Source organism: Schistocerca gregaria, chromosome X (genome assembly GCF_023897955.1).
Source record: "Schistocerca gregaria isolate iqSchGreg1 chromosome X, iqSchGreg1.2, whole genome shotgun sequence".
In the NCBI taxonomy this organism is placed as follows: domain Eukaryota; kingdom Metazoa; phylum Arthropoda; class Insecta; order Orthoptera; family Acrididae; genus Schistocerca; species Schistocerca gregaria.
In genome coordinates, this window is record NC_064931.1 from 617,810,631 (window position 1) to 617,825,379 (window position 14,749).

General features: G+C 37.2%; 1 protein-coding gene across 6 annotated transcripts in view; it reads left to right on the plus strand.

The window, feature by feature from the left end:
• LOC126297431 (uncharacterized) overlaps window positions 1-14,749 on the plus strand; it is a 99,382-nt gene extending 84,633 nt beyond the window's left edge. For all 6 annotated transcript variants that reach the window (XM_049988259.1, XM_049988256.1, XM_049988258.1 and 3 more), the window contains one exon: window positions 12,352-14,749. In XM_049988259.1, the coding sequence (XP_049844216.1) occupies window positions 12,352-12,535 (184 nt within the window). In that variant the 3' untranslated portion in view covers window positions 12,536-14,749. The remainder of the gene's footprint in view (window positions 1-12,351) is intronic.

A 14,749-nucleotide genomic window follows, 5' to 3' on the forward strand; every position in this document is an offset into this window, starting at 1 on the left:
AACTAAATAAATAGCTCTCTTATAGTTAAAAGCTCATAAAATTATAATAATGTACTCTCCTGGTGCTACTGCTGGAATGAAGGCTGGTACCTGACTCCTTTCTTGTGCTGCAGTCTCCCATTTTCAATTATTCTTCCTTCTCCTACTTTTTAACCATTAGTGGCAGTCTCCTGTGTTGACCAGTGTCTCCTCTAGACTGTTCTTTCAGTTGTTTACACCTTCCCCTTTTTACTTTTCAGCTGAAGTAATTTTTGGTTCCCATTTTTGAGTTTCACCCCTGTTTTCTGTAAATTTCTTCCTGTAATATGGGCCAGTTGGGGAAGGATGCCTTAGGGATTGCCACTTGCAGTGTAAAAGATCTTATACACAGAATAACTGTATAGACATAAAATGCACTTAAAAGCTATTGATGTACACAATCAGACATGGCGGGGTTGTCATGTACCCTCTAGTTAAAGTCCACTGGACACAGAGGGATAGCACTTCTGATGACAGAGCTGTTAACTTCCTCTGCATGTCAAGTAGTAGCTGCCCATGTATTGGGACACTAGGACTTCCAGAATGGCCGGATGACCTGTGGTGACAACCATTGAATCTGAGTATGTGGTATCAGCAGGCATTTCGTAGATGAACCAATTAAATTAAATCAGCAACATTGACTGTACTAATCTGACTGTCACAACAGGCTGAACAATTCTAATGCAGAACATTAGCTTTTCTTACCATGTTTACCATATGGGTCGATGGACAAGCCAAAAGACAAGGGATGAAATAATTTATTCAGTACATTATGTGTATTAGAACTGTGGAGTTTCTTTTACAGCTGCTAAGTGGTTATTTTTTGTGGAGCAAATATGAGATAAATTTGGAGACGTTTCTGCATTGGAAAAATTCAAAATGCTTCACCACTGATCAAACCATCCACCACTGCACAGTCTTGAGCATTTCAGAACTGTGGACCGTATCAGTGGATATTGCCCCACATAAAACTCTGCATAGGAAATTCTCTCTCAGAGAATTTACACTTCAGAAAGATGAAGAGCTGAAAGCTAATCTGGAACAGTGAATAGTCCATTTCATTCATTGTTTTCAAAAAGGTTCAAAAGATAAATGAACAGATAGAAGCACTTTCTTCTTAGCTTTTGAAGGAATGTCCACCCAGGAAAAGTTGAACTTAGGGTGAACAGATGTGATGGTAAACCTTTCATCCCACTACTCATGAGATGTTATCGATGTTTACGGTTTGGCCACATCATCCCATTGCACAGCACACCAAAAATGCAGAGCAATTCATGCCCACCAACTTTGTGAACAACCAACTGTGTGTATAAACTGTCTAGAACACCATGCTCCATGTTCAACATTTTGTCCAGTAAATACAAAATTAAAGAAAATACAAGAATAGAAAGCCATTGCCCATCTGCTGTATTCCAAGCCAAGGAAAAAAGCCATAAAAACCTGTATCCAGTAGCAATGGTGAGAAATTTCACCAATCATACCTACTCCAACATTTTCAAAATTGTTTCCACCACATGATGTAAGCCACAGACATGCAGCCATATGGAAAAATTATTCGCAAGAGAAATCTCCATCTCCCTTCACTTTCTATCTTAGAGAGCAGGAACTTCTGAGCTGATACACCAGGAGACACTTCATGTCTTTCCAGCATCACAAGAGAGGAATAAGATCCAATCCATAGCATCATCATCCTGAAATACAATAGATCCACAGCCAGATATTACCCAGTTGGTAAAAGAGGCTAGGACGTGGGACTGTAGAACTGTCCAAGTGTCTTCATATCCAGAACTACAACCTGAAAAATTACATGAAGAAAAAGCAGAAAAAGAGAAAAAGAATAACATATATATGACACACACACACACACACACACACACACACACACACACACACATACACACTCACTACCTCACTCACTCTATGCCAACCTCAAGAGGAGAGCCAGGAGAATTGGCAGATCAGCATTTATCAGCTTACACTGCACTGACTGCATCTCCACTGTTTTAGTGATATTATGTTGGAATTGTCATATTCATCATCACCACCTGGAAGAACTGGACAACTACTGGCAAATTATTCCTACACTAAAAGAATCATGGTTTTTGGAAGACATTTTCCTACAATTAGAGAATATTAGGTATATACAAGAATAGGGTGAATACGGAGTGGGCATCTGGAAGTCTCTGCATACTTGTCAAGTCAGACAGACAGTGAAGAAATACTTCTGAACACTATACTCAAAGCAATAGGTATTAGAATCCAATTGAACATAACGATCACAAATTGTAATATGTGTAATCTTCCTGACAGGGAAAGCTGGAAGAACTGTTGAAGCAATTACTCCGTCTTTAATTTTATTAGAATATTTTAATGCTGATGATCGTATATGAGGCAGCAAGATTACGATTTGTAGAGGGCAACTAGCAGAGAAATTTATTTCAGACCTTGACCTCTGTTAATGAATTAAGGAGCCCCAACATATTTCAGGCTGCCTGTGACTCCTGTTCTGCAACAGACCTGAGAATCTGCAGATCTAACTTTGCACTAATGATCCAGAGAAGTTTTCACAGCAATCTTTTTATTAGTGACCACTGCCTGAGGATTTTATTGGTTCCAAATATACAACAGAACAATTTTCTACCACATTACTCACTATGGAGGCCAGTTGGGAAACTTTTATTGCTAAAGTGCAGATCACAATAAATACAGAGGAGAGAATCAACGAAGTAGTACAAGACACAATGGGAACATTCATCCAAGCTGTGAACATTACAATACCCTTCTCATCAGGCTCTTCCTTCATGAAAGGCTGTTACATGGTGGTCCAAAGAGATCACAGATGCTGTCAGAACATGGCAAAGAGCAACATGATGAGATGAGTGTCACCCATCTACTAAGAATTTAATTTTATTTAAAGGATCATGGGCAAAGGCACAATGCATAGTTAAAAAACAGAAGGAAGATAGTTGGGAACAGTATGTTTCTTCTATGAAAGCACATACCCCGACTTCCGAAGAATGGGCCAAATTACAGTGTATTACTGGCCATCATTAAACAAATAGAATTCAAGGAATCCTCAATAAGGAGAAATTAACACCAATTGCTCAGACATCACTGAGTTGCTAGCAGTATATGATGCAGAAATTTCTGTGTCTGATAAATACCATCCTAATTCCATTCACTACCACATCTTAATGGAATGTAATGTCCTATTTTATAATTCAAAAGGACTACATATAATGCTCCCTTTTCAATCTGGGAAGTAAATAATGCTTTAAAACAATGTGGAGATATGTCCCCTGGACCAGACAACATACACAATACAATGGTTCAACATCTTATGACAGTAGTAAAACACTGCAATCTAAAAAATGTTTGATGGCACAGTTCCCTTTTCACGGAGAGAGAATATCATAATATGTATACCAAAGACACGTTGCATGTAAACAGCTACAGACCAATCAGCTAGCAATTAATTTTACAATATTATGGAAAGGATAGATTGAGTAAACTATTAGAATGGATGGGTAATGAATCGCTTGGTTTACGGATTATAGAAATCTCCTTCCCCGAATCCAATGTGGATTCCGAAGATTCCAAACTGCCATCATCTCGTATGATTAGAGTTTGCTATTGGGAATTTGTTTTTGCACCACTGTGAATTGATAGCAGTATTTTTTATTTACAAGAGATTTATGAAACAAAATTCCATTGTAACAGTTTATCAACCACTCACGTGAGATTTGGAGGAAATCTGTCTTTCCTTGTATTAAACTTATCACTTTCATTGTTTTGAGTCAAGATAGAAACAGTTCTCAATAACCAATATTTGCAAGAAAATGGAATTCCACATGGGTCAGTTTTGAGTGACACTCTTTTTGTGATTGTAATGAGAAGCATAGTTAATGCAGAAAGACCTTGCTGCACCAGCATTTTACATCAATGATCTTCATTTATATTGTACTTCCATATCCTTAATCTTTATAAACAGCAGAATGCAAACTCCAAACAGCTGAACAGAGACCCAAAAATGTGGGCAAAACCATGGAAATAGCTTCCCACCAACTAAATCACATGTGCATTTTTGTAGAATGTAACCTGCTCATCTTCATCCAGAACTATGCATGGGAACTCAACCGCTGAAAGTACAGGACTAGTATTGTTCCTTTTAGGTATTAAACTTGAGTGGCTACCACATGTACAACAACTCAAGCTGATAAACATGAAAAACTTCCTGGGGAAGAGGTAAAACAGTTTTACTAAATTTTTTTTGAAGTCATGGTTCTATTCTGTTTTGACTGTGGAACCATTGTTGACATGTTGGAAGCACTGCCTGCAAGACAATCTTCCCTCCGTTGCATCTTCATTGACCAGCAGCAAGGATGAACTTCTGTTGTGGCAACAAAGACAATGTAGATCCTAATTTTTATTGCTGTGCATTTTATTCTGTCTTGCAAGACTATCCCCGTTTTAGACTTCTCCACACTGGCAATTTTAAAGATAAGGAGCAAGTCAGCTATCCAATATGTCCATGAATGGAATTGAGAACAATATTCTCTACCGAAAAAATGTAGTGTTTATACGGCAGAATTGACAGCTACATATAGACAATTATATAACAATTATTACTCAACAAAATTTCATAGTAAGCAGTAGCAACTTGAGTACATTGAAAACAACAGATTAGTGTTAAAAGACATCCACTGGTCTCTGCCACCCATGATTGACTATAGTCCCTTCATAGTATAGAGACATCCACTGTCATCCTTGGGGCACACAGTCCATCAGCATTCCAGGTAATGAGGTGATTGAAGAACTAACCAAAGAATCATTGGGGATGGGAACACAATAAGTAGGCATTTCAACTGCTGATGTGAGGATGGATATGCAATGCCACAAGGAAGGATGAATGACAAAGTACTGCAATATTCAATAAACTATGAATAATGAGAACCATCACCAAGGTCTGTCAAACTTCACTATGAAGATCAAGGAAAGAACATATTGCCTTATGCCATCTGCAAATTAAAGTACAAATGTATCTCATGAATTTATACTGTGGCATCCCCCCCCCCCCAAGTCCCCCTCACCCTCCCCCCCCCCCCCAATCCCTCACACACATGCACAAAAAAATCAATGCATCTGTGGAGCAGCCGTAACAGTTCAGTGCATTCTTGAAGATTGTACAGCTACCCAAGACACGCAGTGTCATTTGAAACTAGAAAGCACCTACCACAGATTCTAACAGATAATGAAACAGCTATAAGCCATGTACTACACTTATGAAGGAGTAGCTATTATGACAAGATTTAATGACAAAGTGAGCAACATTGGATTTTGACTTAGAGAGTGAAAACAGGTGGTGACACCCTGAGTTGCCGCCCAATCCAATCTTCATTCCTGAATACTACTTAAAAAAATAAAATAAAATGCTTTTGTTTATCTATTCTTTGACATAGTAGTGTAGTTCTAGTTAAAATAACTCTTTATTTAATACAGTTTTTGCTACACAGAACTACATAACAACACAGAATTACAATGAATGCAGATATATTTTTTGCAGCTGCATTGCAGTGGATATGATAAACAGAACAACTAAAGAGTAACTACTCCAATGATTAGCAGTATGTTTTACAGAGTTTATATTTCATGGCATCAGTTACAGCCATGTACTACACCCTCCCCAGTGATAGTGTTCAGGTGTTTCTTTGGAAAGTGCATAGATATGATGAGAATATATAGTTTATTGGATTATTGACTGACACTCTGGAGGTTTTATGACTGGAGCTGATTGTTTACTTGAAGTGGGTGATTCAGGATCAACAGTCTTCAGCAGGAAGGACGGCTAGAGTCTATCGATGGAGATGATCTCTTGAACATGATGTGTTTAAATGGCAAAGCACTTTTCAGAGTGTGAATGTGCCAGGGGTGGTCCACTGTAGATAGATTGGAGAGGTTTCCTCTGTGCATTGTATCTCGTGAATACATGTGAAGACTTCATGAGTTCAGGATGGATGGAGACAGATGTTTTGGCATGATGTCAAACTTTATTGGTTTAACTAAGGCATTGAGCTGCTTAAAGTTGAAACTGAAAGTCAAAACATTTCATTCCACTGGTATAGGATAAAAAAAAATCAAATGGAAGTTTAGTCATCAAGCTGCAAGTCATGTATCCAGTGATGGCATTATATTATGGAATTACATAGGTGTGGAGACCTATTGACACTGTTGGTAAGTTGTTGATCCAGAAATCTGAAAGTCTAGCTCTTAAGATACATAAATATTGCAATGCCACTGTTAAACTTTGCCATTTGGTACTGGATGGTATGTGGTTGTTATGATGTGTACTCTTACGGCCTGTCTCAGGTGAGTGAACAAGTGACAATCAAACCACTGTCCTCTGTCAGTGGTGCTGATTTTAGCAACTGCAAAATATACAATTCATAACAAGCAGAGATGTCTTAAAGTGGAACTGCCTCTGGCCAACATGAAAACCTGTCAATCATTGTCAAGAGATCAGCAAAGTCTATAGATCAAGGTAATGCTCTCAGTAGATCAACAGGGATATGTGGAAAATGATTGCCAGCTTCACTGATAGTTCCAAAAGCACTAGTTGCATGTTTTGCAACTTCATTCGTTAACAGTGAATACATGTTTTTACCCACAGCTTTACATCTTGTTTCAGCAAAGAGCAAATGAAGTGCTGTGAGATAAAGTCTACTGTGCCTTTGATGCCAGGTTGAGCCAAGTCATGTAGTGCATGGAAGACTTTTTGTTGTTAGGATGGCAGTACATATGGCCAGAGTTTACCTGTAGAAGTATCAGAAAGAAGGTGTGATCCATCCTGTAACAATACTATTACAACTGCTAAGGAACAGGAGTCTGAATTCTTCTGTCTGGCCAGTCCTGGATCATTACTGTGTGCCTTAGCAATATCTTCATATGAAATGCTGGTTGGCAGCATTATGTCTTCAACTCTGAAACATGTATCAGTCTTCTAAGACAGTCTCTATGACATATTGTGAACTGACAGAAATTCCAGATGGCACAGTTGCCTTGGTGTTGCTTTTCTGATTACTGTTTAAAGGCAAATGTTCATGGCTTGTGGTGTGCGAACTGTCTGCCTTCCAGACGATAAAAGTATTAGGCTGCTGAATAATGCTGTCAGCAATTCACAATCATAGATACTATAGTTATGTTGTGTATTGGTGAGAGACTTGGAGAAAAATGGCAGTGGTTCAGGTGTTCCTTCTCAGAGTTGGAGTAAAGAAGGACCTATAATGTAATCCAAATGAAGACCTGTTGAGAGATGAGCAAGCAGAGTTCCATTAGGTAGTTGCTCTTGTATCTTCTCGAATGATTTGAGTGCTCCGTCAGTCCATTTAATAGGGTGATTGTCCTTCCTCTTGATATTCTTGTACAAGATAAACAAAGGTTGCCAGATTTCTGCAGCATGTGGCAACAATCATCTCTAGAAATTCACCTAACCAAAAAAATTGTGTAGTTCTCTTATTTTTGTAGTATGGGGAAAGTCTTTGATGGTCATCATTTTTTCTTCTAATGACAAAATTCCTTGCTGTGACACACGATAAGCCAAGAATGATATCTCTCTCGAAACTGAGAATATCATCTGAATACGAATACACAAAAAGAACAACATTCAAAATGCTGTGAATAAATCATTGAAATGTTTTTGTTCAGTTGCCAAAATGAAATTCTAAGGTTCAAATAGTGTAAAGCAGCTGTTTAGGCGCATCTGGCGCAACAGAAATGAAGTTTGCTAAAATCAGTTTTAAAGAATATCTTTCTGTTGGAGATTTGGCAGTTGAAATATTACAAATGAAGTATGAAAAGTGGTATGGCACTGTGAGAGCATTTAAAGCTCTTTAATCTCCACAGGGATGCCAAGTTCAATATTTCTTTGAAACATGATGGAGAGGACTAGATCAGCAACTTTTAGAAAGACGACATATGCCAATATTGTTCATCTCTTGAAATTCAAGTTTCACTTGATCTAATTTTTCTGGTGACGAGTGTCTGGTTCATGCATGCACTGCAGGTCCTGTAGTTGTGATCATGTGTTCACATTAACTTCAAGAAAACTGTAATTAGGTTTATGCATGAGAATGTTATGATATCTGTTTAGAAAGTCTCAATATTTATGCTGTGCATCAATAAATAACACCAATCTGTCCGTAGGTGTCTGTAAAGATGGTACTAGTGATTAATGTTTGTTGGTAAAACAACATTTTGGACGTAACATAGCGTAACAGATCATAGTACCCCCAAAAAATTGTCACTAATAATTCGCTGGCAGACATCTGACTATACAGGGTGGTCCATTGATAGTGACCAGGCCAAATATCTCTCAAAATAAGTGTAAAGCGAAAAAACTACAAAGAACAAAACTCGTCTAGCTTGAAGGGGAAAAACCAGATGGCGCTATGGTTGGCCCGCTAGATGGCGCTGCCATAGGTCAAACGGATATCAACTGCGTTTTTTTTTTTTTTTTTTTTTTTTTTTTTTAAAGTAGGAACTCCCATTTTTTATTACATATTCATGTAGTACGTAAAGAAATATGAATTTTTTATAGTTGGACCACTTTTTTTGCTTTGTGACAGATGGCGCTGTAATAGTAACAAATATATAAGTACTTGGTATCACGTAACATTCCGCAAGTGCAGACAGTATTTGCTTTGTGATACATTACCCTCGTTGAAATGGACCGTTTACCAATTGTGGAAAAACCAGTATCGTTTTGATGCGTGGCTGTTGTGATCAAAATGCCCAATGGGCGTTTGCTATGTATGCTACTCGGTATCTTGGATGACATCATCCAAGTGTCTGGACCGTTCGCTGGATAGTTATGTTATTTAAGGAAACAGGAAGTGTTCAGCCACATGTGAAATGTCAACCACGACCTGCAACAAATGATGATGCCCAAGTAAATGTTTTAGTTGCTGTCGTGGCTAATCTGCACATCAGTAGAAGACAAATTGCCCAATAATTGGGAATCTCAAAAACGTCGGTGTTGAGAATGCCACATCAACATCGATTGCACCACTACCATATTTCTATGCACCAGGAATTGCATGGCGACTACTTGGAAAGCCGTGTACAGTTATACCACTGGGCACAAGAGAAATTACGGGATGATGACAGATTTTTTGCATGCGTTCTATTTAGCGACAAAGCGTCATTCACCAACAGTGGTAATGTAAACTTGCAACTATTGGGCAACGGAAAATCCATTATGGCTGCGACAAGTGGAACATCAGCGACCTTGGCAGGTTAATGTATGGTACTGCATTATGGGAGGAAGGATAATTGGCCCCCATTTTATCAGTGGCAATATAAATTGTAAAATGTATGTTGATTCCCTACGTAATGTTCTACCGATGTTACTACAAGATGTTTCACCGCATGACAGAATGGCGATGTACTTCCAACGTGATGGATGTCGGGCACATAGCTCGCATGCAGTTGAAGCGGTATTGAATAGCATATTTCATGACAGGTGGATTGGTCATCAAAGCACCATACCATGGCCCACAAGTTCACCGGATCTGATATCCCCGGATTTCTTTCTGTGAGGAAACTTGAAGGATATTTGCTATCGTGATCCACCAACAATGCCTGACAACATGCGGCAGCATATTGTCAATGCATGTGCGAACATTACGGAAGGCGAACTACTCGCTGTTGAGAGGAATGTCGTTACATGTATTGCCAAATGCACTGAGGTTGACAGACATCATTTTGAGCATTTATTTCATTAATGTTGTATTTACAGGTAATCATGCTGTAACAGCATGCATTCTCAGAAATGATAAGTTCACAAAGGCACATGTATTACATTGGAACAACCAAAATAAAGTGCTGTGAATAAATCATTGAAATGTTTTTGTTCAGTTGCCAAAATGAAATTCTAAGGTATTTGTAGAACTATAGTTTTTTAAAAATTGTTGGTTAATTGTGTCCCAACAAGAATTTACACATTTCTTGAGTGCAGTAGATAATTTTTTGTCTCCTAGTTCTAATCCACTTAGTAATTTTTTGTTTTTATTTTTGTATTTGACTCTGACTGTTCAAATCTGAGATAAGATGTGTTTTGAAGTCTGCGCGTGGGGAAGCTGGTAATGGTTTGCATATGAAATCTGAAATTAGCTCTGCAACTTTGCTATCTACCGATCCCAAATATAATAACAATTTGTCACTTAAGTGCTTATATTTGTGATAAAAAATTGAGATTCCACTTTTTAAACCCATATTTCACCTTTTTCCACCAGAGAGGTGGTATTTTCACAGTCATGCGTTGTATTTTGATGCCGCCATTGTTTAATCGTGGGTTTGCCATGAAATCGTGTATTTAAATAAATACAGTAAAGTTTGAAAAAGGTTTTTGATTTTTATATACTCTGGTTTAGGTTGTAGGGTCACCAGTTGTGGTCATAGTTATAATAATTATTCATTTAGCATCACTTTTGCCACACACAACTAAAATTTAGCACCACTTTTGCCATATACAACTAAATAACAGCAGAAAACTACAGTGAATGTATGTATATTTTGTGCAGTCATGTTACAGTGGATATGATAAACAGAAGACTGAACTACTTCAGTGTGTAACAACATTTTTAATAGATTTTACATTTCACTGCATCAGTTACAATCACAATAGATACACATGGCCTACATTGCAGTTTTATCTTTTTTATATAATGATCTTAGTTTTTACCTTAATGACAGTTACATTTTATTACTTTAATTTACCATCCGTGTACAAACTGCAATACATATGATAGCTTTATTACTATGGGAAAAAATTTCTAGTACCTACATCTTCAAATGCTATAAGAGGAACTGGTAACCATGTAGTGAAGGCCCTTGAAAATCATCATCCATTTGCTACACTCCAACCAGCACAACAAATGTACTCCATAGAAATGACGATTCAGAATGTTCATATCATTGTCTAAAACATGCCTGGCAAGAGTTTGTGCTCCCCAGAATGCGCTCACTCTCTGTGACCACAGCCGAATGTGCTCAGTTCTGCAGCTTGCCCATCACTGCACCATTATGAGAAGGTGTGTGGATGAGACAACTCTTTACCGAATTATGCACACGTACTTAGGGCAACATGTTTGAAACAAAGTGTGGCTACTTCTGAGAGCCAAATATTGCAGCTTATTTTCTAAGCAGGATTTGATCTCTGTGTTTATTTTCAACTTTTTTGTTTTTCTGCCAAAGCAATAACTTTCATTACCTAAATAAGTACATTAGACACTGCTAATACCTGAGCATACCTGCAAAAGCTTTACACACAGGTAGCTTTGCATACAGTTGTGATCTTAAATTTACACACATTAAAATAACTTAAGTGGTTTGTCTGTGCTGTCGAGGTTATTGCTTGTGGGGTAAACTTTTCTAAGAGAATTGTAAATTTCTTGTTTAGACAACTAGGTTATTGAGCTGAGAAGTTGGAAAAATGAGGTATATCAGCAGCCAAAAGTGAGAACAGTTTGACAAATAAATCTAAATCATTCTTCAGTCACAGTGTCTTCGAATCTTTGATAATTAATGATGAAATAGTTTTGGTTACTAAAATGTAGTCAGTCTGCTACTTAAATTTTAATACTATTTTTTTAATATACTTTTTCTAGAATAGGTGTGTGAGTTACAGCGCCAGAAAACATAGACGTCAATTGAATCTTGCATGTTACATCCTGCAGCATTTCATTTATCCAGGATATCTAAGCATACAGGCACATAATTAAGAGCAGAGTACTAAAGAAATTGATTTTTAATTTATGGTATTTAAAAGTAAATAATTATTTAAATTGCAATCAAGACTACCCACCCCACACACACCATGATGTCGTGCCAAGTAACAGACAGTCACACACAGGTCACTGCTTCATAAACAGTTCAGAGAAAATTCTACTCACTAAAAAGTAGTAATCACTACTTCTTACTTGCCTGACCAGTAACCAACATTTGTCCTTACGTGTTAGTGGTTACCTAGCCCTGTAATCATTGTTTGTTTTTCATTTAAGACTTTCCTTCATCATAACAAAAGCCTGTATATTCTCCTTTTTAATACTTTCCCACACAATTTGATAGAGTTTATTTAGATATGCCCAAAATATTCGATGTTTTCTTCTGTAGCAGACATTTCAGTGGTTTCTGTCAATGTATCTAAAAGACTTCTGAATGAGAATTTTACTCTGAAATATCTGGATCATTTGCTTGATTTCTTGTTGTTGAATATAGAGCATTATATTGTTGCCATTTCTATTTTCTGTTAAAATATAATGCTTTCTCTTTTTCCAGAGGTGTGCAGTCTGAGACGAATTACCAGTACAGTCGGCTAAGAAATGTCTGCAGCAGAAGCAGTCAATACCCAGTCAAGTGTGACATTGCTGCACCACGCATTATGAGTTCTGTGAATTATGTTACTGAATATGACCACATTGGTCACAAGTGGCCTGTCAGAGCTGTTGTTGATCCAGGGTAGATTATGTTGAGATATATTTCTTCTTGTAGATAAGTAAGATTCTTAATATGATACATTCTGCATGATTATAGACTTTTCAGTAGGATCAAAGATAGGGAAATAGAGCTTTTGTTATTAAAAGGCTGTGTAACAAATGCACAAAAGAACACTGGAATTAGACTTTAACTTTGTTTAGAATCATGTTAACCAATTTATCTGTGTGTCGTTTTGGATACAAGGGCCTTTATGAGGAGATGCTTAATGCAGTGTGTGATGACATATTTATTTTTATTGTTAGTGAGTTAACTCTGTATATAAAAGAACAGTGTGGAACAGAAGGGAGAAACTGAAGCAAACCTAACAAGGAAAATGAATCTTATTATTAAGAGCAGTTAACACATGTCCAAGGACCTCAATAACAAGTTGATAGCAGTTAGATATTTGTATAAAAATAAGGTCTCAGGAATTTGTGGAACGAAGACTGGAAATATTGTATATGAAATATGTAATCCAATTCCAAAGGAATGTGTTTTAGAAAGGTGATGTATGTCAGTAATGAAAGCTCAAAAGTAAGAACAGCAAACATGGTTACATAGGAAATGTAAAGTTATACATGCATAAAAAGTGAAGAAAAGAGTGATGTCAGTACATTCTGTCTGCAATAGTAAACAGTACAGGTAGTGTTGCTGCAGGAAGTCAAAAGACTAGGAAGATGTGCCTAAGAAATAAATGAAAACTGAGGGAATATGTGAATTTTATACCAACTTGATTTTATACAAGTTGTCTTGATTCACAAGACATGAATAATGTGGAAAATATTACAAATCATTTTGAGGAGGAACTTGTACCATAAGTGCAGTTGTTGTTTCACACCAAAGGAACTTTGAAGAGAATTGTAGTTGATTATACTAAGTGGGAAGAAAACTGGATGGCATAAAAATAAATTCAAAACCAACAAAGATAAAAAGGATGAGATGCCTAACATGTTCAACAAATTTGATTTGTTAAAGATATTTGTATTCTCTTTTCACACAGACAAGCAGTGGCCTTGGCCCATGAAACAAAAACTGACTCGTTCTGACAACTCCATTAGTCACCAAGATAAAGGCATTTTAAAAATTAAACAGTGGGGTGATTCCTCGCCCTCCCCCCACCTCCTTCTTATAGCAGATCTGCGAGACAGATTCAGTCACACAACTCTTTTGCTTAAAAAAGTCACATAGTAAATATACATTGAATATATGAATTTTTTGCTGTTATGGTTGTCTGAATGGCATGCCACCCAAAAGTTTACTGCAGTATCCTTGGAAACTTGCACATGACTTAAACATCACATATCACTTGCCTTGATAGTGCTATTCCAACATCTAGGTCTATAGAGTGTGATAAGATGGATGGGAGCATTGTCAATTTTGGGCTTCAGGTGATAGTTTATCAAACATATGCAGTTAATGTGAGTTATAATTTATCACTTCATGTGTGTCCAGTCAAGAGTCATCAGTCCCTACAGCTAATGAATGAGTTGGCACTCATCATTTACCAAGATATTTGAATTCTGCCACGTTGGGTAGATCTGTGTTGTAAGTGTGGATAATCCCAGGCTCTAATTGATTCACTTACATGTTGGTTTTTTTTGTCCTAATTTTGTTGAAGCACAGGCCAAATTGAATTAGTCAGCCACACTACATCCAGAATTTCTTTTGGAGATTAAATTGCTGCTCATGGTCAACATGACACCATCAACTTACAGGAGAGCCAATGGTAGTGGCTTTTGCAGGACTGATGTAACAGTGTTCATCACAAGACTGAAGTGAAGATTATCAGAGCCTTGATGGAGTCCTTGATTGTGCTAAAGAAGTCATTTCACTCTCCTGCTGTGGTCTGGACATCACTTCTAAGTTCTTAATACACCAGATCGACCTACCTGACAAGATACACTGTGGGATACCTCATGTCGAGCTTGAATGTTGAGGTATGCTGAAATATGATGTGTGGTGCTTGATACTTTGTAAAAAGAAGTGTTTGAAATCATTCATTGTGTCATTCAGAAGCCAGGTTGGACAGGAACTTAGAAAACAATGGAAGAAGTTTCATACTTATTTTATTTTTATTTCTTAGTTACATTCAGTTGCTAGTAAGCAGATACTGTAATATTTTTGGAAGTATGGTTTTTTATAACAGAATATTAGGGGATTGAAATAAAAGGTAAATGATCTGCTTGTATACATAGAAGAA